General features: G+C 40.0%; 1 protein-coding gene across 1 annotated transcript in view; it reads left to right on the forward strand.

Moving 5' to 3' along the window:
* C2CD5 (C2 calcium dependent domain containing 5) overlaps positions 1-25,729 on the forward strand; it is an 87,087-nt gene that overhangs the window by 34,540 nt on the left and 26,818 nt on the right. Inside the window, exons 10-13 of the mRNA XM_058190220.1 lie at positions 3,746-3,854; positions 17,641-17,755; positions 20,416-20,604; positions 23,792-23,983. Of these exons, the coding sequence (XP_058046203.1) occupies positions 3,746-3,854; positions 17,641-17,755; positions 20,416-20,604; positions 23,792-23,983 (605 nt within the window). The remainder of the gene's footprint in view (positions 1-3,745; positions 3,855-17,640; positions 17,756-20,415; positions 20,605-23,791; positions 23,984-25,729) is intronic.

Consider the following 25,729-nt stretch of genomic DNA (forward strand, 5'->3'; position numbering starts at 1 on the left):
GCCCAGTGCAAGACTGCACCTCAGTTGGAAGTGGGTCACATAAGTAATGGGCAAGTGTGCGAAACCATGACCTCCCCCCCCCCACTGCCGCCCCCCATTTCGCCAGAAAGATTAGAGACTGTTGGCATAGAGTATTTAGAATATGAACTTTATGGTTTGTGGTTAGGAGAAACTGTAATTACGATTCCCCACAAGAGGCAGTGATTTTTCCCTCCCTCTTCTGTCTGGTTAGTAAACACTAATTTGTGAAATAAGCCATTCTCTTCATTTCTTCTCTCCTTCCTTTTCTACTTCTTTCCTCGTTATTTCCTAAAATTGATAAATGGAAATCCATATTTTTCCCTGTGGTTATTCTATACATTTCTGATTTATTACTTCTTCCTTCGTTATTTTCTAAAATTGACAAATGGAAATCCATTTTCCCCCTGTGAATATTCTATATATTTTTGATTTGCTAGCTAGCTAAATACTCTATGCCAGACAGACAGACAGACAGACTACCCTCTTTAAGGTCCTCTTCCACAAGAACCACGTAGGCATGCATATCTGTTATGGTGAAATACCTTTTATCTGAATTGAATATTTTTTTAAAAAAAATACAGAATCCTTATCTATGACCAAATTAAATCAGTGCCAATAAAAGAGAAATTATTAAATTATAGTTTAGTGCTTTAAAGCAGCAGTTTTCGTAACACTACTCCTTTTTTATGATCCTGCAATCCCTTAATTCAGAGTAGAGTCTGGGTGACTGGATGGAGCTGAGCATTTACTGGCTGGATGCCCTTCCTGACACCACACAACATTCTCAGCAGATATTTTTTCTTGGTGCCCTAGGAGAAAAACATCTGCCACCACCTAGAATTGAACTCTCAACCTTCCGAGTGGGAGGCGAGTGTTTTCATCACTAGGCCACCATGCCACTCACAGTTTTCCTAATAGCGTCAGAGATTTTTTGTTAATCCAGCAATAGCCATTGCCAGAATGAGATGCTTGCTCCTCTTCTTCCAAACATTATCCAGTGGATTCTAAAATGAAGATCCTCTAGCTGTGTTTCGTATTAAAACTTCTATCCAAGCACATATTTCCAGTTCTTATATATTTTCTTTTTACCTTGTCTGTAGGAAGCAAGTATTTCTGAATCAAGGTTAAGTTGCTGTTATTTTTTAAATTTGGGTGAGGTCCCTCAATTCCACCGCATCTACGTCCAGCTTACAATTAATTTTTTTTAAATATAAAAGATAACAGAAATATCAAAATAAAAGCATACAGGTAACTGGAAGTCAAGACCAAAGCACCCACACCATAGGGCAGGGGTGTCAAACACGATGTTGTCACATGACGTCTCATGACTTTTTCCCCCTTCGCTAAACCAGGCGTGGGCGGGGCCGCGCCTTTGACAGCCCTGCCAAAGGATCTCAACAGCCATGTTCACCCAAGGCCTGGGAGAACAATAGTGCCTTTAATCATTTGTAGAAAGTCAATAGGATAGGAGCTGTAAAGATCATTGCCAATGTATCATTCCACAGAGCAGGAGTAATCTCCAAGAAGTTATGCTCTCTAGATCCCGTGAGAGGCGCTACTTAATTAACTAGGTCTGTGCCTGCACTGAATGGACGGAAGCCGTCCCTCTAGTAGCCAGGTCCTATGCCATAAAGGGCTTTATGAATAAGATAAGAATTGCATCCAGTAGTCAATTGGCAGTCAGTGCAGCTCACAAAGCAGCGGGGTCATATATATGTTCCACAACATACCCATCACTGCCTATGCAGATGTGGCCCAGTTGTGGTCAACTGGGCCCAGTTGTGGCCCAGTTGTGGTCTTCCAGGACAGCTCCAAGTAGAATGCGTTACAATAATCCAATCGAGAGGTGACACAGGCATGAATGGCTGTTCAAAGGACCTTCTAGTCCACGAACAGGTGTCACCGGCACACTTCGATGTACCTGTATACAAAGGCTTCAAGCAGGAGCTGTGAATTCAAAGAGACCCCCATGTCAACGGGCACCCCATTAAAGAATCAAGGTGGGGTATCACGGAAACGGGGGGGAGGGGTCAAGCAAAGAAAGATTGAGCTTAAGTCTGTTCCTCCCCATCTAGACCTGCACATCTGGAGCTGATCTTCAACTGCATCTCATAGTCAGCCCAGGTATAATTGGGGCTCGTTAGCATATTGACGATATTCAACTCCAAATTGATGGATGATCTCCTAGTGGATTCCTGTGAATGTGAAAACAGGAGAGAGAATTGAACCCCGGGGCACTAACAGATTATAGGTGTGACATGTCAGGATTGAAACTGGACACAAAGCAGGAGAACCACCACAGAGTAGAGCCTTCCACTTCCAATCCCTGAAGCTGCCTAAGAGAATGCAGCAGTTGGTGATACTGAAACGTGCCAAGAGATCAAGGAGCACTAGGATGATTGTACTACCCCTATCCTGGCTCCACCACAGTAGATCAACGAGCAACGTTAGTGTGGTCTCCATAACTGCATACTGGCCTGAAAATTTAACAGAAACTGATCTAGCTCAGGGGTCTCCAACCTTGGTCCCTTTAAGACTTGTGGACTTCAACGCCCAGAGTCCCAAAGCTGGCTGAGGAACTCTGGGAGTTGAAGTCCACAAGTCTTAAAGGGACCAAGGGTGGAGACCCCCTGGTCTAGCTAATCTATTTCTTTCAGGGTCCTTTAGAGTTGAAGTCTAGGGTTGAAGTGTTAGATTTCAACAGCCACATTGTACGAATCCTTATTTAAAAATAAATCGTTAACAGTAATTTTCTCCCGAGTAAATGTACACAGCATTATGATTTATAATAAGGAGAAGCAGCAGTAAATGAGATTAGTACGTCAAATTTCCAAATAAAAACATGGGATTATATTCTACAACTGGAGAGCTCTTTAAAAAGTGTTTCCCTTTTAAGGCACTCGCCATAAAAAAAAATCTGACTCCCAGCTTTCTATGGTGTCACAGTTAACAATTTTGTCTAGTACGGGGGTCTCCAACCTTGGTCTCTTTAAGACTTGTGGACTTCAACTCCCAGAGTCCCTCAGCCAGCAAAGCTGGCTGAGGAACTCTGGGAGTTGAAGTCCACAAGTCTTAAAGGGACCAAGGTTGGAGACCCCTGGTCTAGTAGCAGGATTATGTGGGGGAAAGTAGTATTTTATTGGCTTTTGAGATGTCTGCTGCCCCAAGCAAACTGGATGGCATACATTTTGCTTGCTTAATGCATAATGTAAACCAGGAAGAGGCAACATCATTACCATGGACACTAGTGTACAGACAGGCACCTCCTTTTCTATCTACGCGATTCCATTTTTTTTTTTTTTTGAAGAGCAACCTGCTACAATGCCAGCTTTTAGCATCAGCATCATTTGCAGATGGAACCCCAGAAACATTTTTAGAAAGTAAAAATGGGGTACGTGCGTATGTGGCTACAGCCCAGTGCTTCGTTAGATGATATGAACATCTCCTGAGTCCTCAGTGGGGGTGAAATCAATTTATCTGTGGGGAGTGAGTATCTCTGACCATGCAGCAATGCTGCAAAAGAGTCCGTGTGACTTTCCCAAAACTCTTACCTGTGTCTGTTGACCTGACGAGGTTGCCAACTCCTGGTATATATTTGAAGGCAGCCCCTTTCCCAGTTGTCTTCTTTCATTTGTATTTCATGAAATCCATGCATGTTGAATTGGTGAGCGGTAGGACCAGTTCATGAGGTCAAATGGCTGTTTTGTTCTTCTGATTGGCACAGGAATTTCCGTTTTTTACTTTGACGGCATTTCCTCCGGGCTTCCTTCTCCACGTCGGTGGGGTCGTCAGCGCCCGCTCTGTGAAACTCTTGGATCGTATCCACAATCCAGGTACGTTATAAGCCTAAATCTACTTACATTTCATCCTGACCTTGTTTCTTGTGTTTATGTTTATCATTTTTTGCTGGAGATAAGAACTTGGAAAATGTTGAATGGTTAAGCATACAGGGTGTTTAGCAAACATTTGAGACAGCTTCCTTGTAACGGGTTTTTGTGTGTGTGTGTGTGTGTGTATGTGTGCCATTGAGTTATATGACTCGTATGATACCACTCTAGAATTAATTGCTTTCATTTTGTTTCCAGATTCTGAAATTAAAATACCCAATAAGACATTGAATCTTAAAGAAGAGCAAACTTATTAAGTCTTCTGTACTATTTCTTTTTTTAAGTCTTTATAAATTTTGGTACCGAAGAATGCCAACTGACATGAATGATGATGATTTAGATAAGGTTCTAAAAATTACATAAAATGTCTTTAAAAGATCTGTTTAACCCAACCAGAAGTACATTTTGGAAGTAAAAAATGGCTTCCTCTAACTAGTAAGGAAATTATTACAAAAAAGGTCGTTAAAGACGTCAATGGAGATTCTCAATAGTCCAGGTCATGGTTGTCCCAAAGGTACTTTCCAAAAGGCAACTGGACTTTCTTGTATTTTTTCCCCCTTAAGAAATGTTTCACTTCTCATGCAAGAGAAGTTTCTTCTTTCAAGGAAAATTCCAAAAAAAGTCTAATTGCTTTTTGGAAAAGCACCTTTAGGTTTGCTAAAGATGGTTGATTCCTAGTGTCCAATCTGTTACTATTAGGGCTAGAAAATGCATGTCAAACAAAAGTCTTCCTTGTAAGGCTGTTGTTTTTTTTTCATTTTCATTGTGATTATAACAATTTTGTCCCAGTCTAGTATGTTTTCCCATGGAACAGAATGTACATTGGTCTTGGTGGAGTCTTACTAACTCAGGATTAGTCTGGGAATTAGTGCAGGAATTTCTAGAAAATGATTATTTAGATTTGTCACCTTAAAAAAAACACACATTCTACCTGCTTTGCCAAGCATGGATTTAAAGCAAGGGTCTCCAAACTTGGCTGCTTCAAGACGTATGGACTTCAACTCCCAGAATTCCCCAGCCATCCAGGAGCTCGAGCAACAACGTGACTCTGGCACAGAGACATTTTTCCTTAGATAGATAGCATTAAAGCCTGCATCCAGATTTGCTTATTTTGCTTGATCTTTTAGTCAGTTAGAGCACCCTAGATGGTAGACACATTGAAGAAATATTTTTTTTAAAAAAAAGATCTCCAGTCTTTGATCAAAACGAGTTAGTCTAAATGGAATATATCTTTGAGCAATAACTAGAAGCAGTAAATGTGAATGCTGCCAAACTAATTACGAGCACAACCCCCCCCCAAATAATGTTCTGTTTGTAGGTTTTTATTCTGTAGTTACTGGTCCAAGGTCTATAGGAGTCTGAGTTTGATTCTTGCCCTTCCGCTACCTATCCAGTCTTTTTAATTAGATAGCCATATTTGTAAATAAATGAATAATTCTATTCATATAACAAGGCAAACACTATTGGTCCTTCTAGCCAATAAAAATAAACTGTGATAATTGACTAGGAAGGAAGTTAATTGGAATTGTTTGTCTTTTAGTTGTGGTACCACTAAACAAAGGGACACGGTGGCTCAGGGGCTAGGACATTGAGCTTGTCGATCGAAAGGTCGGCAGCTCAGCGGTTCAAATCCCTAGTGCTGCCGTGTAACGGGGTGAGTTCCTGTTACTTGTCTCAGCTTCTGCCAACCTAGCAGTTTCGAAAGCACGTAAAAATGCAAGTAGAAAAAATAGGGACCACCTTTGGTGGGAAGGGAACAGCATTCCGAGCTGTTCCGAGCTTTGGTGTTAAGTCATGCCGGCCACATGACCACGGAGACGTCTTCGGACAGCGCTGGCTCTTTGGCTTTGAAACGGAGATGAGCACCGCCCCCTAGAGTTGGCAATGACTAGCACGTATGTGCGAGGGAAACCTTTACCTTACCACTAAACAAATAAATGTTTGATAGAAGACACTTTTTTTTTCTCCAAGAAGTTTTGAGAACATTTTCTTAGGAACGTACAAAAGTTATCCAGACGATTCCTCGCAGGCTGATTCCAGCTTGTAGACTTGCCTAGTCTTTTCCTATAATTCCCTCTGGTCCCCTTTCCCATCTTCCTTATGAGGAAATTCTGATGTGAATGAAAGCCTCCACTAGGAACAAAAACAGCCAGCAAATTTACCTGCAGGTTGTGTATTCTCCTTTAGGATATCTTTGATCATCTGAATCGAATGCTTCTCTGGTTACCTTGTCTGCTTTAGTGGAAGATTAAATTGAATGCAATGAATTTTTTAATAAAACGTCAGAAGAATGATCGTTAGCAGAGGAACCTCTATCTTGGATAGCTAATATCAAGACCTTGACTGCAGCAACCGTGTTTGCCATAACAGATTCTCTCTGGGACAATAAGCCAGCTAACTTTTTTTCTTCTAATAATCTTCTCCTTGTTAATCTTTGTGGCCATTGCTGTGCTAAATACCTTTTTTGCAAACTCTAGCAATCAGTGTCAATATAGTTGCTGCTTTAGATCTTGCAAATATCCATTTGCGGGGCGGAAGGAAAAATGGTTTTATGATGTTACCTAGTTTGGATAATGAAACATCTGCAAGAAAATAACCAAGCTCAAAGACACCTCGTTTCAACCCTGAGCTACAAATATTCTTCTTTGTTGGTAAAAAAAAATTTTTTCCTTACCTGATACATCTGTTTTGACAAGAATCAAAAAGAGACGTTGGCCTACCCATTTTAATTGGATTTTTTTTTTACTTAGATCAATTTTTAATTCTCGTCATCCTCTGCTTCCCCCCATCTCTCAGGTGAAAGTACCAAAAATTAAAACTTTCCTTCAGCCAAAGACATTTCTTACCTCCAGTTTCCCAAAGAAACTTTCTCCCTTCCAAAATGCATGTCTATTCTTGCCAGATAAGACAAGCTTGCCTCCTCAGTGTCTAACTCTTGTTTTTTTGTACTGTTTATACCCTATTATCAAAATAATGTTACTTTCAAAGAGACAATGATGTGCAAATGGTCACCATTGCTTTTGGCCATGGCATGAACTTTGGGTGTCAATATGCTTACTTTTGTGGTTTTGTGCTTGTAGACACAGGTCAACCTCTTAATATGTAGTCAACTGTAAGAATTTTTTATTTTTATTTTCTACAAATCTTATTTGTTTGTTTGTTTATTTGTTTAGGAATGGTTAGTAAGCTAATACCATGAAACATGATTAAAGGTTATGCTGATAAAACGTTAATATTTTTTGTATAGTGCTATATCTGCCAAGTCTTCTGCTTTAAAAGGGGGGGGGGAACCCTGTTATGAGCCACTTCTAGCACAAATAGGCTAGACTTTAAAGTGCATAAACTACTAGCAGTGCATGGAGAAACGTAACCCAAACTTTCAAAAGTTGGTATTAATAATTTTTTATTTGTTTTACTTATTGCCTACACTTAGATTAACACAGTATATTCCTTCTGTCTTTCTCTGTTTTCATTCTCATATTAACTCTGCTGTCTGTGTCTTTCCAGTTCTTTTGGAGCAACCCTCTCAGTTGTGTTCTTGGTGTGTGTGTGTGCGTGTGTGTGTGTTGATGTATGTGTGGGTTCTTTTTCTTTCTTTTCACTATATTCTGCTGCCATAACTGATCTACTTATTTGCTGTTTTGAACTCAGCCTTTGTCGGAATTATGGGTAACACAAGATCATACAAACTACTAGACTGGAATAGTTTCAATTCAGGTATTTTATTAGTCATTCAGTACTACATACACTGACAAAAATTATGGCAGCTCAGTGAAGTCTTTTTAGAAATACCTTAACTCATTGCCAAGCTAATTTTTCAAATTTTCTTCTTTTTAATTGTGAAAATTTAAAATAACTTTTACGATTAATACGGGTAGGTTATATTATGAAATTAAATCCCATTGTTTCTTGCTAGACTCTATGTCCCTAATTATCCCTGTACATCAATATAATCTAATCATACACTAAATTCTTTCCTTTTGAGATTTAGCTTTTTCTGTACTAGAATTAAGATCATCTGTGTGAGTCTCAGTTATGGAGAAATGTCATTTGAAGATCACTTTTAGCTACATCTGTATTAGAAGCAAAATTACTTCTTGTTATTGAATAAGGCATCTTATTCATGTTGCATATATTTTTAGGTTATTTGTGGATTTTAGGTATATTTACTGTTTTAATATAGGTTATTTAATTTTTAAATAATCCCACAGTACTGGCTAACTGAAGAATACAGCCAAAGCCACATTATCAAGCTACAATATTGAAGTAGACCTGGAAAACATTATGTATAATTTAGTTTGTGCCTTTTAGGTTATTGGATTAAAGATATTTTTTAAGTTGTGACTTATTTTTCTATTCAAGATCAAATCATTTAAATAGTGCTGGCCAGCTGATAGTATGGATGAATATTCAAAATGAATGACATACTCCTCTTTGGAATCTTTAGATGGAGAGTTATTTTTTTAAATTGAGAAAAAAGGCTGATCAGAATGAGTTGTAGTATACTTTTTCCACAAATGAATATTCAGCTTGCTTATGTTAATTAAGTTAGGGTGAATTTGCATTCATTTGCTTCATTGTAGGAAGTTTGAAAAGGAAACCCTATGTTGGAATCTCTTTTCTAGTTGTTCCTTTTAGTTCTACAATTGTATACAATTTCAGCCAGTGAAAAAGCATGAGATATCATACCCATAATGTTATGTTGGTACAAACATTTATTTAGCCATTGCATTTTTTAAAAAAAATTGAATTTATATCCCGCCCTTCTCCGAAGACTCAGGGTGGCTTACACTGTGTTAAGCAATAGTCTTCATCCATTTGTATATTATATACAAAGTCAACTTAATTGCCCCCAACCATCTGGGTCCTCATTTTACCTACCTTATAAAGGATGGAAGGCTGAGTCAACCTTGGGCCTGGTGGGACTTGAACTTGCAGTAATTGCAAGCAGCTGTGTTAATAACAGACAGACTTAATCTGCTGAGCCACCAGAGGCCATTTAAATCCCACCCTTTTCCCCAGTATAGTACTTTAATTCAAGGAAACAGGCACAGAAGTAGAAGTCTCCCAAGCTATTTGTGCTCTTAGATGTGAGTCATCAGCATAATTTCCTGTCCAAGAAGGGTGATTTGCAGAGTCATATTGAATTCCCCAGTTATACTAAATTTATGATTGATAAATTTATCACCTAATACATTCATTATTTCTGGAAAATTTTTGTCAATAAAAACATTCAAAATAAATCAGGTTATTGTGTTTAATCATTCTGATGCTATCTTTGCTTTTGCTCTGAATATTGATTTAAATTCTCAAGAAAGCTTCGAAACAATCCACTGAAAAGGAGCTGAGATAAATTATTTATTTGTTGTTTATGGTGTTCCGAGTATTTCTGTATCACCAAAGTTACAGATCTCTGTGCAGTTTGCAAATCAAATCACAAAAATCAATAAGAACCATAAGGATAATAAGTGGGGGGGAAATCAGTAAAATTTATTATAGCCTACTATTGATTAAGGGGACATGGTGGCTTAGTGGCTAAGACACTGAGCTTGTCAATCAGAAAGTTCAGCGGTTCGAATCCCTAGCACCGCATAACGGAATGAGCTCCCGTTACTTGCCCCAGCTTCTGCCAACCTAGCAGTTCGAAAGCACGTAAAAAATGCAAGTAGAAAAATAGGGACCACCTTTGGTGGGAAGGTAACAGCGTTCCGTGCACCTTTGGCATTTAGTCAGGCCGGCCACATGACCACGGAGACGTCTTCGAACCGCGATGGCTCTTCGGCTTTGAAATGGAGATGAGTCCCCTAGAGTTAGGAACAACTAGCACATATGTGCGAGAGGAACCTTTACCTTTTTACCTTACTATTGATTAGATAGGAAACAGAGTGTATATTCGATTCCAAAGGCCTGTCAGAAAAACCATGTTTTTTCCTACTTTCTAAAAAGCAATTAAAATGGGAGCTAGTTGGATTAAGGGGATAGCGTTTTTTAGGATATAGGATATATAGAATATATCCTGGACTCTTTTTCTATAGGCTTTTATAGGTTAGAAGTAGAACCTTGAATGGTACTTATACACCTGTTAAAGGCAAAATAGATAAGAGAGAGAGGATGATTTATTATAGTTATAGATCAGCACAAGCAAATTATGAATATCAATGCAATTCTACGACACGAAACAAGTTAATAAAATAAGTAATTAAAAGCGCATAAAAGCATAACATACAAATAAAAATCAATTGAGCTTAAAATTACAGACGTAGGTCATGCTGATTGTTATACAGGCCATCACGTGACCAACCTGATTTTACAACTTCTCTGTGGCGGTTGTTAAGCAAACCCATTGTCCACAATTGGCACTTTTTGCCAGAAACAAAGTAAATATTGGTTTCTGGCAGAAAACATTGTAAATCATGGTCACATTTATTATTTATTATTTAGATTTTTTAGATTTATTTATTATTTAGATTTTACATAACTACGGGATGCTGCAAACCATGGAAATGAGGGCCTGTTGCTAACCACCCGAAAGGCGGTCGTGTGACCATGGGTGGGGCGTCGTAACATCAGCCTTTGATATTAATGGCTCGGTGCAGCATCAGTGTTTTTGAACATTAAATTAAATTAACTAAATTTTTTTTACCTCAGCAATTTCAGCAGAAGTAGATCAAGTTTTAGAATTGCTTACAATGGCTTGCTTATTCCAGCTAATACTGGTAATGGTAAACCAGTGATATAATAACATTAAATACACTGTTTCTGGATTCCTCAACTGTTGCTAGGATTAATAATTTCATAGTAGAATAATTTATGCTTGGTTCTCATCCAGGTGAACACTTGTAAAGCCTGGTTTATTAATCATTTCTTAGCTTGGACCACATGACCGATGAGTATCAGATTGCCAGATACCTTTTCATTTGATTAGAATAGAATAGAATAGAATTTTTTATTGGCCAAGTGTGATTGGACACACAAGGAATTTGTCTTGGTGCATATGTTCTCAGTGTACATAAAAGAAAAGATACGTTCATCAAGGTACTCTTCAGAACTCAGCAAGAGTTATAATTTGAAATGAGAAAAGCTTGATTAATATCAGCAATGATCAAACAGTTGTAGATTAAAACTGCCTAAAGAGCCCTGATGGCACAGTGATTAGAATGCAGTATTTCAGGCTGACTCCACCCAGTGCCAGTATATGTGTTTTTTTCCATTTATTTTCAATTCAGTTGATTGATTGATTGATTTTGTATAGAGACTGGTGTGTTTGTATTATGTGGGCTACAAAGGGATACTGTTAAGAAAAAAATTGATGGCCTATATTACATTGGAAAATGCAGTGCTCTATGGTTATCTGTGTTTAGTTCCTACAGAAGTTCTAACAACAACAGTTGTGTGAGCACTCTTGCATTTGGGTTTGGTTCCTGAACCTCACAAATGGAGGATCTATAACCCCTCAGGTGTTATAGAACAATAACTCTTTATGAATTTTTATGTATTCACTGGCCGTTGTTCTAGACCTACTGGAAAACTACAACTAATGATTGTGTGGAATAGCTACTGTAGGTTGGGCTTGCAACCAGTCACATGCCTAGTGCCTTAAGAATTTGGCATGTCGTATTTGAAATATTACACTTTTATCTAAATTCTTTATTTCTGATTCTGAGGTCAGGGGTGTCAAACTCAATTTGATTGAGTGCCGCATCAAGGTTGTGTTTGACCTCGGAGGTTCAGGGCTGCGGGGGCTGGGCGTAGCCATGGTGGGTGTGGCTGGGGTGGACGTGACCATGGTGGGCGTAACACGGGACTGCACTTCCACACACATGGTTTTATATACTTATAAAAATAGAGAAGCGTACATTTCTGTGATTTTGTTCCTTTAATACTTACTCAATCTACTTGATCACCTTATGAGAGAGAGAGAGAGAGACCAGAGGAAGACTAGAACTATAAATTATTGACATAGGCTACAGCAGCAGAATTCTGCAAGCCTGAAAGGTAAAATATTTTACCTTTTATAACCTGAGCAGCTCTCTGGAGGCCCTGTTTTGGGCCTGGAAGGCCTCCTGCAGCACTCTGGCAGCCAAAATTTTTGCTAGCAGAGGCATCATGACCACAAAGAAGTCTTCGGACAGCGCTGGCTCTTTGGCTTTGAAACGGAGATGAGCACCACCCCCTAGAGTCGGGAACGACTAGCACATATGTGCAAGGGGAACCTTTCCCTTTACTTACTTAAAAGAGGAAATGCAACAGATTTTTACAGAAGCTTCTCCCTCTCTGGGCCTTCTTGCCCCAAAATTTGCAAGATGAATGCATGGTGGTTTTAAAAGTGTTCCCCATGCACTGATGAAGCCCCATCTTTGAGGGATTGTTGTGCATTGAATCAGCAATTCCTTAGTGCTGTCTGAGCTTGGTTGTTTTCTTGCAGACGTTTAATTACCCAAAGAGGTTACAGCATCAGTGCTAGATTAGCACAGTGCTACACTAGCACTGATGATATTACCTAGTTTGGTTAAGGAAATGTTTCCAAGAAAGAAAAGGAAAAAAAAACCCAGCTGAGATAGCATCAAGGACTCCTCATTTCAATCCTGATCTACAGATATTCTTCTTTATTAGAATCAACTATTTGTTCGCTCATATTGATTTCAGCATTGAACACTATGTTTCAATTGGTCACTGAATTCATTGTAAAGTCTGAACTGAGTTTCGAACTTACTCCTTCTTTCCCCCAAAATGAGAGTCTAAAAGTGCATTTTGTTCTTCATTTCTATTATGCCACAATGAATTTAAATTACAACTGCAATGTTTTTACAACACATATCTAACAGTTTTGTATCCATGTGTTTTTCTTTTGTTAACACATTTATTTTTAGGGGGTGCGTAGATGTGGATCGCCCCTTTTTAGTGTCTTTAATTAAACAGCTCCGAACACCGTTGTTTTACATCATCCCAGTAAAAATTCGTCCCGAAGGGCCAGAGAGAAAATGTGCCACACTAAAAGCAGTATTGGGAGAGACGGCTGTGTTCTTGAAATAAACTTGCAAAAGTTGAGTTTGAATTTCAGAATAACAACAGAGTTGGGAGGGACCTTGGAAGTCTTCTAGTCCAACCTTCTACTCAAGCAGGAGACCTTCTACCATTTCGGGCAAATCTCTATCCAGTCTCTTTTTAAAAGCCTCCAGTGATGGGAGCCCCCATCGCTTCTGAAGGCAAACTCTTCCACTGTTTTATTGTTCTCACTTGCTGCCGGCTGATTTTAAGCAGCAGGAATTTCTCACTTGCACTGGTTTCGCACAGTTCTAACACCCGTGTCTTCCCCTGCTGTTCCAAGCAGTAACATTAAAAGCTCCCAATTGACCCTCGGAGGAAAAACCCCCAAACCGTAACATTTGCAGACGATTTAAATCAATCTCCCACCCCCCCACCCCCAACATTTTTCGGTAACCTTGGCTAGACTTAACTCACCGAACCAGATTTTTTTGCTAGAAAAGCTTGTGAGTGGGTGCTATGTTTGCTTGCCTTCCGCTTTCACCAAGACTTCAGGGCCATTTCTTTCTGTAAACCATTTCAGTGAGCTGCCATATTTTTAAGTCTGTACCGTCATTGACCCAAGCATGCGCCAAACGATCCACCGTTTCTGGCTCCCGTCTGCTGACTCTGCTTTGCAAGCACTTCTGTAAGCTTCCGCTGTAGCCTGGAAACACAACAGGTGACGATGCCCTTGTGGAAGTGCGCTGGACACATGCCATCCTGCTGCCCCTCCCCCTCCCCGTCAATTTCTGGACTGTCTATGTAGCTTTACTTCGATGTGTAAATGCTCTGAATAGCGGTTGCCCTGTGAATCTGTGTGGCTCATGTGTCAAAAGCCCAGAGGTGAAGAAAAGCTGCTTGTGAATCACTGTGCCCCGAAAAACCAAAGCGAATGCTTTTACATTGCGTTGCGTTCCCGTGTTTGGTATGAATGACGCCTGCCATGTTGTGGTGTCTTGGTTTTTATTAAGTCATTTATTTATCTTTATTTATCACGCAAAGGTAAGTTCGTGTCTATCGTATGTAAATATGCATTGCATTCTGTTTATATGATTTCCCCCCCCCTCCTTCCATTAATTAGCAGGGGGAGGGCGGAGCTAAAATCCAGTAAAGTTTACAACATGCCGAAGAAAGTTCATTTCCAAGGAAGTATATTTAAATCTCAAAGGTATTTTATTTTCAGGTGTTGCCCTCTTTACATGCTATTTTCAGCACAGAATGAAGCTAACTCGCTTTCCCAAAACCAGTACCATACTGTCGGTTTGTGGCTTTCAGCGGTTGGGTCTTGTAGTAACTTTTCAGAATTCAATATTAGCTAATATTTCTGGGAAATAACACATGCAAAGATTCATATTTGAATGGAATTACCACTGTAAAAATCACAGGAGTAGATCTCTTGTTCAGTAATTTTACAATACTGCTTCTTATTAAAGAGAATTCTTTGACTGGGAATTCTCTAAAAGATTCTTTTAAACACTTGATTTACCTTTTTGCTTATACTTTAATAGCTAGTCTTTGAGGCTACTCTCTTGAACATTTATTCACACATCTCTGTTTAAAAGTTTAGACAATACTTTTAGAAGCTAAATTTGTGCCACATATAGACAAAGCAAGAGAAAGCCTGCAAAAAGAAATAGTTATAGGCAGTGGTGGGATTCAAGTCATTTAACAACCGGGTCTCTGCCCTCATAATTTCTTCCAACAACCAGTTCACCAAACTGCTCAGAAAGTTAACAACCGGTTCTCCCGAAGTGATGCGAACTGGCTGAATCCCACCACTGGTTATAGGTACAAAGGTAGCTATAGCTATAGATCGAGGTATAGGTGTATATATTGTATACCCATATACACATAATAAATGCTTCACATGGTTTGCCAGGATCTTGCCAGGGTTTTCTCCATTTTTTCCACTATTTTTAATGAAAATATGGTTAATTCAGTTTGCTGTGGTAAGATATTATTTAAGTCATATTTAGTTTCTTTTATTTCCTTGTATAAACTGGTAGTGAGATATCTCATCATCTGCATCCAAAGAGGTTTGTGTGCAATAATACACGTATAAGCCTTGGATTCAAAAATTAAATAACTAGCCATTCCTACCAATTCTTTATAATTTACAGATTTAAAAATCAAATAAATTCAGTGAAGACACAATGAAATGCGGGCTTTTGGATATTGTAGTAAACTATTGTGTAAGTTTAAGCTGATTGTGTTGTAAATTGATAAACCTTAATTTTCAATTCTGCACATGTGAATTTGTTGAAATAATGTTGAAGAAACCGAAACATAACCCTCCCTCCCAAAATCTGATTCATTGCTAAGTAAAAAGCATATTCTCTCAGTTTAAGATGTAAGAAATGCCACAGATCAAATTCCACTTATCTATTATGATGTAATTACAGTAAGTACACTAATTATTATCTTTTATGGTTGAGTATATACTTAATTCAGAAACAAATATTAAAATCTCCATTCTGATAATCATCATAACAAATATTGAAACAATAAAAACAATCATATTGCAAAAGATAAAAGGGAGTTTGTTAGATAAACATTGATCATAATCATATTTTATCAACTAAAATTACCAGTTACACCTTGTAGAACGTGAAGAGAAAAAAATGTTTGAGTCAGGGCAAGCTACCTGCCTCACCTTGCTTTGAAGTATTAAGCAAATGTCCTATAAAAACACACAAAGCTTTTACCTTATTCTGTCAAGATGTGTCCTTTATAAAATTGACATAATTTTTAATGATCTGAAATAGGTTAAAACTACATGTCATTTTCTAAAATCTCTAAAACCTTTCACATTAACACTAAGTACATTTAAGCCTGTTCTGTTGACCCTCAAGTACCAGTCTCTTATAAGATCTAAAATACTACTTTGTATTTCAAAAATATTCTTCTAAAAGAAAAAAGATTAATCTCAGTTAAAATACATTTGGGTCTACGATGTAATTGTGGAGGGAGTGAAACAATGAATTTTCATTTAGGAATTTTGTGCAATCTGATGATTTCTTCAGAAATGTGTTTTGAGAAGAGAAATCCCAAAGTCCAATCTAAATCATACGCCATTGTGCAATTTAGGTTTTGCAGCAAAATTATTTTTTCCAGGCTAGGAAGTCCTCTATTAAAAGCTGATTTTTCTTAACAATTTAAAAACAAGTTTGGCTTTTGTAGGTCTCCATTATTTCTGGAAATTACAAGCAGTTTCCTCCAATATCACTGCAAGTTCACATATACTGTAAGATATTTAAACAGTCAAAGGTTCTTCCGACCCCCGACCTCCCAATACATCTTTGCAAGTATTGAAAAAGTGCTTCCATGTACGTTTTGAAAACGTTAAGAGGTCAAGTTTGAAATTCTAACATGAAGCTCATTCAACATTGTTTGCCTTTAATGTGGCAACTTACAATTGAGTTATGGTTATAACATTATTAGTTTCTAAAAATATTGTGAATACGTATTATAATACATATATTAAATGTATTTCCTTTATTGACAAGATATTTTTCAAGAATAAGCAATAAAGCTATTCAGCATTAACCTAACAACTCAGTATTTTTTCCCGTCTGAGGTTAAAATTATAAACAGAATATCTCATAACTCTTTTGGTGTTGGTGTTGGTGTTGGTATTTGTCGAATCAGTTAAAAATACAAAAACAAGGACAGTTAATTATTTAGGCTCATGCAAGAACGTTAAGTTTGCCCAGAGAGTTTTTAAAACTTTTTTTCCCATCAAGTGAGCAATATGGTTCAGTGTTTTTTAAATCTCTAAATTGCACTCTGCTTTTTTAATCATGACAACGTTAAACTGTTATTCAAATCATCCAAACTCTTAAGTTAATTTATCTTACAATCTATCTCCTCGAGTTGCTTTTTAAAAAAAAAAAAAAAGATGATCCAAGGGAGACACGTTGTGACCAGTGGACTTTTAATACTGAGATTTGCTGACTGCAAAGGTGTTTGTAGTTGGAGATGCTGTCAGGTTTTTTTTTCATAGTCCGAGATACTTTTGGCGTGTCGCTTGGAAGGTCTAGCCTAATACAGGTGATCCTTGACTACAACCATTCATTTAGTGACTGTTCAATGTTACAACAGCATTGAAAAAAGTGACTTATGACCATTTTTCATGCGACCATTGCAACTTCCCCATGGTCATGTGATCAAAATTTAGATTGTAACTGAATATTTAGTGTCTTGGGTTGATGCGATCACTTTTGCGACCTTCTGACAAGCAGAGTCAACGGGGAAGCTGGATTCATTTAACCGTCGTGTCATTAATTTAACAAGTGCAGTGATTCACTTAACAAACCGTGGCAAGAAAGGTCATAAAAATGGGGCAAAACTCAAGAACTGTCTCGCTTAGCAATGGAGATTTTGGGCTCAATTGTGGTTGTAAGTCAAGGATTGCCTGTAACGGTATTTTGAGCAAAACGTTGTAAGTATAGAAACCACATCCTTGAGCTCTCGCGTTCTCTGAGATTCAAAAGAGAAATGGACTAGCTTCGATTGCGTGAAATCGCCACCCCACCGAAGTAGCCACACTTGCCTTAATTGGCTGGAGGAAGAAGAAGAAACAGGATGTTGCTGAGGTCTTATACTAGTTTAAACAAGTTAACCAGCGCTTAGTTAACACCTTTGCTTTAACCAAACATTTTGCATCTCTGCTGAATAGTAAACGGATGCGCTCTGTATCTTTCAGATGACCCGGAAACACGGGATGCCTGGTGGGCAGAAGTTCGTCAAGAAATCAAATCCCATGCAAAAGCATTGGGGTGCCACGCTGTGGTGGGCTACAGTGAATCAACAAGCATTTGGTAACTCACTGGCTCAGTTTCTCTCACAATTAAAACACTTTTATCTCTGCAAGCAGCAGAAGGAAGGGATGAAAAGAGAAGATCGATGGTATAAAGTTGCGCCAATTAATGTGAAATAGGCAGGCTCAGGACCAGTGGTTGGTTGCTACCGGTTCACCCTGGATTGGGTGAACCGGTAGCGGTGGCGGGAGGCTCCGCCCACCCACCCGGACGTCTCTGCACATGTCAGAAGCGTTGTGCGTGCACGCAAGTACGTGCGCGCCCACGAGTGAATCGGTAGCGACGGGATTTGAAACTCACTACTGCTCAGGACGGTGGGGCGTATAGTAATATAGCCACATAGCTGCTGGGATGTGGCAGTGGTGTAGAATGCTACTTCTGCATTGCTGCTGTTTGCCTTGGTGAACAAAGGAATGACAAATTCTTCTGAACAACAGAACCTTTTTTTTTATTTATTTGAATTTATATCCCGTCCTTCTCCGAAGACTCAGGGCGGCTTACACTGTGTTAAGCAATAGTCTTCATCCATTTGTATATTATATACAAAGTCAACTTTATTGCCCCCAATAATCTGGGTCCTCATTTTACCTACCTTATAAAGGATGGAAGGCTGAGTCAACCTTGGGCCTGGTGGGACTTGAACTTGCAGTAATTGCAAGCAGCTGCTGTTAATAACAGACAGACTTAGTCTGCTGAGCCACCAGCGGCCTTCATTTTTATTATCTGTGGCACAAGGCATCTTCACTTAAAGCCTTGTAACCTTTTTTGATCAGTGATCAAGCTATCAAGAGGAGATGCCATTTGGGGCCATGAAGATAGAAGATAGGAGGCAAACACTGACTTGAGGACACAGGAAAAAAGAGATGGGGAATGATCCACTACATCAGCGGTGGGGGATGATGGGCCCTTTATGACTTGTGGACTTCCAACTCCCAGAATTCCCCAGCAAACAGGGCTGGCTCAAGAATTCTGGGGGTTGAAGTCCACAAGTCATAAAAGGGGCATTGTTCCCCATCCCCTCACTACATACTAGAAATTCATCATATTAGCAAGTACAGGTAGTCTTTGATTTGCAGCCTGTCATTTAGCGACCATTCAGAATTATGACGGATCTCCCCAGTGGATTCAAAGTTTCAGTGGTCACTCCTCCCGCCCAGTCACATGACTACGCAGCAACCAGTTTGCATTTAAGGCCATTTGCAGTGTTTGCCAAGCAGCATTGGCTTCCAGTTTTCAGCGAAACCATCCCATAGTGAACAGTTGGTTCACTTAAGAATCGCAACGTTTGCGACTGCCACAAAAACAGTTTGTAAAATGTGGTCGGCCGCAGGACAATCTGCTTTACACCCGTCACAACCTGGGACTGATGGGCAGATGCCATTGCAATCACAAAGCCAAAGTCTAGCTATATTTGATTGAAGTATAAAGGTAATACATTTACCTTTTTGTCTGGCCCCTTCCTCTTTGGGAATCCAGGGGTCCAAACCCATTGACTTAAAATTCTCAACCTGGAAAAAGCCCTGCACCCTAGGCTGCCCTTCTAGTTTTGGAGCAGAGCATCCAGCATGCCACGTGGGGGCCTAATGTATCCCTCAGGCCTTTACCGTTGTAATTCTGGAAATGAATTGTCCTTATCACAGTCAAAATAACCACCTTATGACAGGCAGCTTATTTTTCAAAACTCTCCTGTCACAAATGCTCACTTTCAACGTGGATTTGGTTGTGGCTTTTTTATTTTGGGGAAAGAGATTCGGCAATGCATATGACTAAACCCATGACTGATTTTCTTTTTCCCTTTCTTTCTTTTTCTCTGTTTCTTCTCTTTTTCCCTTCTTTCCTTCCTTCCTTCCTTCCTTCCTTCCTTCCTTCCTTCCTTCCTTCCTTCCTTCCTCCCTCCCTCCCTCTTTCTTTCTTTTCCTTCTTCACTCGCTCACTCCCTTTTCTTTTTCTTTTCTTCCCCTTCCTCTCCCCCTTCCTTTCTCTCTCTCCATTTCTTTCTCTTTTTCCCTTTCTTCCTCCCTCCCTCCCTTCCTTTTCCTTCCCTTCCCCTTCCCCTTCTCTCTCTCTCTCTGTCTGTCTCCATTTCTTTCTCTTTTCCTTCTTCCTCCTTCCTCCCTTCCTTTTCCTTCCTCCCTCCCTCTCTCTCTCCATTTCTTTCTCTTTTCCTTCCTCCCTCCTTCCTTTTCCTTCCTTCCCTTCTCCCTCCTCCTCCTCCCTCCTCTTTCTTTCTTTTCCTTCCCTTCTCCCTCCTCCCTTCCTTTCTCTCTCTCTTTCTTTCTTTTCCTTCCTTCCTTCCCTTCCCTTCCTCTCCCCTTCCTTTCTCTCTCTCTTTCTTTCTTTTCCTTCCTTCCTTCCTTCCTTCCCTTCTCCCTCCTCCTCCCTCTCTCTCTCTCTCTGTCTGTCTCCATTTCTTTCTCTTTTTCCCTTTCTTCCTCCTTCCCTCCCTTCCTTTTCCTTCCCCTTCCCCTTCTCTCTCTCTCCATTTCTTTCTCTTTTTCCCTTCCTCCCTCCCTTCCTTTTCCTTCCCCTTCCCCTTCTCTCTCTCTCTCTCTCCATTTCTTTCTCTTTTTCCCTTCCTCCCTCCCTTCCTTTTCCTTCCCCTTCCCCTTCTCCCTCCCTCCCTCCCTCCCTCTCTCTCTCTCTCTCTCTTTCTTTCACAGTGAGGAGGTCTGTATTTTGTCTGCCTCGGGCACAGCAGCTGTGCTGAATCCCAGGTTTCTCCAGGATGGAAACATGGAAGTCTGTTTGGAACCAAGGTTGTCATGGCAGCCTGGCTACTTTTCCATAGGGTCAGAGAAGGGAGAGGTTGATTTTTTTCCTCAAAACCAAGATAGTTCTTCTCTATTAGGGTAGGTTACCAGTGGTACAGCACAGAATGCGGGGGCCCGACTACTTTACTGATTTTTCACTAACAACAGCAGACGTTGTGGGACTGCCCCAATCACTAGTCTTACTGCTTTAAAATTTCTAACAGCCTGAATAAGGTAACCGTTTGGCTACTAACAACAGAACGCAAATCCTTTCCGTTGTTTCGAACTGTCCCTCTCCTAACACTGAGTGTGCAAGTGACTCTTTGTTTCGCACCATTGTCAAAATTTTATGACACATTAAACCAGGGGTCTCCAACCTTGGCAACTTTAAGACTTGTGGACTTCAACTCCCAGAGTTCCTCAGCCAGTTTTGCTGGCTGAGGAACTCTGGGAGTTGAAGTCCACAAGTCTTAAAGTTGCCAAGGTCGGAGACCCCTGCACTAAACCAAGGTTTCCCAACCTTGACAACTTTTAAGTCATGTGGACTTCAACTCCCAGAATTCCCCGGCCAACCATAGAGATTTGCCTCTCCTTTTCAAGTAACAGCGAAACCTCAATTCACGGATCCCCATTTTTCAATGTAACACACACCCGCCCCCAACATTATTCACATTATGCTTGGGTCGGCTATGAAAATTTACCTCAGAGCATCAAGCTGTGATGATTTGTCTTGTGGCGTCAGTACGCAAATCACTAAAATTGCCACAAAGGACATCCTGTACGGTTTTACAGGCCTTTTGAGTGTAACGCAGGCCCCCTCCTCCCTGCTTGTCTGTCAAATCAAGATTTCACCAAATATGATTTTTCAATAGAAAATTATAAAGTTCAGCTCTTCAGAAAAAAAAAATCCCTACCAAAAATAGATTAGATGATAAAAAATAATGCTGATTTGTTTCTGATGTTTGACATCAGATTTGACTCTGATGTTGCCAAGTCATTTTTTGGGAGATGACAGTCATGTTCAGCATGATGAGATTCCTCCAGAAGGCAGATTTTTACATATTTATTTATTTTTGAAGAAAAGTTTGGCATGAGCAACCTGAGCTGTTGTTCGTTTTGCTTCTTTGCCAAAACTTCATATCCCCTCTGCTTCCAGCACGGATGAGTGGAGGTTCTGCAATTTTCAGTTATTTGCTTCACCTCCAAATCTATTCTGTGCTTTTCTAGTCTCATATTTACAAGAGCTAATGGAGTCAGCTTAATTTAAATAAGCTCCATTCTGATTTACTTGTAGCTAAAGGATCAGCGGCATTGTATCCCGTTTGCTATCTTTGAACCCACTTGCGCCTTTAGACGCTTGTTATATAATCAAACTATCCTTTTCAAGGGGGTCAAACTGGTGGCCCGCGAGGCCAGATGCATCACGTGCAGGCCACACCCACCCCAGCTCCGCGAAGGGAAAAAAACATCACGATATGTCATGTGATGCCTCAACTTTGACACCCATGCTTTAGGTCCACGAGAGACTCCTATGTTAACACAATGCTGAAAGTTCACATTTGAGTCAAAATACATATATATAACTTTTGATTAGAGAACAGTTATAGGAAGATGGCAGCCTAAGCTGGCTTACATTATCCATATCTCTTGCATTCATAGTTTGCTACACTGAGTTGTATCCCAGTTTGTCTGCTTCTCTGAAGTGGTCTTTTCACCAATTCAGTGGAAGTTTTGCTCAGCAGATCAAAGAAAAAGTCAATTATTACCAGGCCCTCTTTTCTCAGATCTCTTTTCTCCACGGTCTTTTCCAGATGGTTGGGAGATCCTTCAGAAGGCTATGAGATTGCAGAGGGGGACAAGAAAGATAATTATTGCACAGAGACATGTCTTGATCAACAAAAAGGTGGAGAAATACCACCGACCCCTACATTTTGTTTCTTAATAAAAACATTTTGTAGCTGCTAAGTCTAATCATATGACATATGTCTGAAAAGGAAACTAAGCAAATCACAGGTCGGTGAGGCTACTTTTGGTCTGGCAGTCAACCAGACATGCAATCTTGATTATTCAGCTTCAAAGTAAGGATGTTTTAGTACAGGACAAAAAATGTACAGTTCAGTTTTTTTTATTCATATTAAATATATTGTGATAAACCTGAATGAGTTTGGATTATGTATAGTTGTCAAAGCAAGAGAAATTAAATATGATAAGATAGTCTTAAAAACCCCACTCCCCATTAGCACTGAAGATGTTACCTAGTTGGGCAATGAAACATCTGCAAGAAAACAACCAAGCTCAGAGAAACACCAAGGATTCCACACTGTCAAGACTTGCTTGGTGATGAACGGTCTCCAAATCTGATAGATAAATAACTAAATAAATGTTTTTGTAAAAATAGATTTCTCTAACAGGCAACACTCAGTGGCTGATTTGCATTCATAGCCAAATTTACTACAAAACCTAGTGGTAGTTGCCCTTCCGACCCATTAAAACTGTTCCTTCCTTCAGTTTTTCCATTCCTACCCAAATAATTGCTTCATAGAACTCTAAACCTAACAGAAATGAGTATTTGTGTTGTTTTGTGCCTTTTCAGAGCTTCTGAAACCAAATTCACAAAAAGCTACGCGGTTTCTACTAATCTGTCCATGCATGTGTTTTATCTGTCAGGAGTTACTGTGGTTTAAAAAGGGGAGGGGAAATTAATTATCTGTTTGGCCTCTTGAGGGGGAAAAATGTCTTTTGATTAACTTGTTCAAATGCAAAAAAAAAAGGTTTATAAAAAAAAAGCAGACTGCCCAGCTATGTACAGGTAGCCCTCAATTTACAACCACCGCTGTGACGGGAACTTCTGTTGCTAAGCAAGGCATTAAGTGAGTCAGAGCCATTTTTATCATCTTTCTGTCACGGTTGTTAAGTGAATCACTGCAGTTGTTAAGTGAATTGTGCCGTTTTAATCAAATTGGGCTTTGATCCCCGAATGGCTCGGTTGTCACATGACCCTGGGATGCTGCCGTCGTCTCAAGTACATGCTGAGTGCCAAATTTTTATCACGTGGCCTTGAGGATGCTTCAACAGTTTTAAGCGCGAGGAGTGGTCATAAGTCACTTCTTTTCGGGTCCATCGTAACTTGAACTGTCACTAAACCAGCGACTGTAAGTCGAGGACTACCTGTATAGGTTATCTGTATAAACCTTGTGCGAACCCCCCCACTTCAAGTGACCAACCCTATTTTGAAAGTCGGTGTCTGAATGGTAATTTTACACTTCTCACCATTTATCTCTTTAAGGCTGGAGGAAACCTTACCTCCCGGTTGTGGCTTCTGTCACATCCCTTACGATGAGCTCAACATGCCATTCCCGGCTCGCCTCGCTTACTGCTGCAGTTGCAGGAAGCAGAAAGTGCCCGATGTTCTTTTCACGACAATAGACTTACCTGTGGACGCAGTGGTGTTTGGAAAAGGCTGTCTCATCCAAGCCAGGTAGGCATACAGGAAGAAGAGACCTATTTTAATTATTATTTATATCCTGCCTTTATTATTTCTACAAGTATCTCAAGGTGGCACACATCCACCTTCCTCCTCCTATTTTCCCCACAACAACAACAACCATCCTGTGAGGTGATTGGGCTGAGAGAGAGTGACTGGTCCAAGGTCACCCAGCCGGCTTTCATTCCTAAGGCGAGACTAGAACTCCCAGTCTCCTGGTGATTGGCCCAAGGTCACCCAGTTGGCTTTCATGCTTAAAGTGGGATTAGAATTCACAGATTGGCCCAAGGTCACCCAATTGGCTTTCATGCTTAAAGCAGGATTAGAATTCACAGTCTCCTGGTGATTGGCCCAAGGTCACCCAATTGGCTTTCATGCTTAAAGCGGGATTAGAATTCACAGTCTCCTGGGATTAGCCCAAGGTCACCCAGCTGGCTTTCATGTTTAAAGCGGGACTAGAACTCCCAGTCTCCTGGTGACTGGTCCAAAGCCAGCCAGCCAGCCAGCTTTCATGGCTAAGAGGATTAGAACTCCCAGTTTCCTGGTGATTGGTCCAAAGTCAGCCATCTTTCATGGCTAAGGAAGGACTGGAATTCCCAATCTCCCAGTTTCTAGCCTGGTGCCTTAACCACCAGACCAAACTGGCTCTACTTCAGTGAAGATGTTTTGTTCACAGATAAGCAATCTGCTGTTCCTGGATCATTCTTTAGCAATGAAGTACGTTTGGAGGAAAGAGATTCCCACAGAATATAGGGATGCTTCTTAGTAGAATAGCCTTGGCCAACACTTTCCTGCTGAATTTAACAATTCAGTTCATTGTGGGTTTTCTATTTAAAAATACCATTCTCTCTAAAGGCTGCAAAAAGTCTGGGTGGGGTGGCGGTCTCCATAAGTGCTCCCAGCATTTGCATAGATTTTTATGCCCCTGTTGCTTTCTACTTTCAGTTTTCTACTCTACTTCACGATACAGAAAAGATCCTGAGGCTCTAGAAAGAGTGCAGTGAAGAGATGCAAAGATGTTAAGGGGTCTGGAGGCTAAATCATACAATGAATAGCTAAGGGAATGAAGTATATCTAGCCTAATGAAGAGAAGGTTCAGGAAAGACATGATAACAGGGGGTTGGACTAGATGACCTCCAAGGTCCCTTCCAACTCTGATATTATTATTATTATTATTATTATTATTATTATTATTATTATTATTATTATTATTATTATTATTATTATTATTATTATTACAGTCTTCCAATACTTGAAGGTCTGTCAGGGGGTTGGGAGGGGTCAATTTATTCTCCAAATCCTGAGGGCAGGGCAAGGAGCAATGGGTGGAAGTTCATCAGTGGGAGAGCCAGCCTGGAACTAAGGAAGAATTTTCTGACAAAGAATAGCCTAATATTCCAATATTTGAGGAGCTGCCACCGAGAAGAGAGAGTCAACTTATTCTCCAAAGCCCCTGAGGGCAGGACAAGAAGCAATGGATGGAAACTAATCAAGGAGGGAAGCAACCTAGAAATAAGGAGAAATTTCCTGACATGGAGAACAATTAATCAGTGGAATGTCTTGCCCAATTAACCAATGGAACAGTTTGCCTCCTGGAGTTGTGGATGCTCCATCGCTGGAGGTCTTCAAGAAAAGTTTGGACAACTATTTGTCCAGGATGGTATAAGTCAGGGGTGTCCAAACTTGGCAACTTTAAGACTTGTGGACTTCAACTCCCAGAATTCCTCAGCCAGCTTTGCT

Source organism: Ahaetulla prasina, chromosome 7 (genome assembly GCF_028640845.1).
Source record: "Ahaetulla prasina isolate Xishuangbanna chromosome 7, ASM2864084v1, whole genome shotgun sequence".
NCBI lineage: Eukaryota > Metazoa > Chordata > Lepidosauria > Squamata > Colubridae > Ahaetulla > Ahaetulla prasina.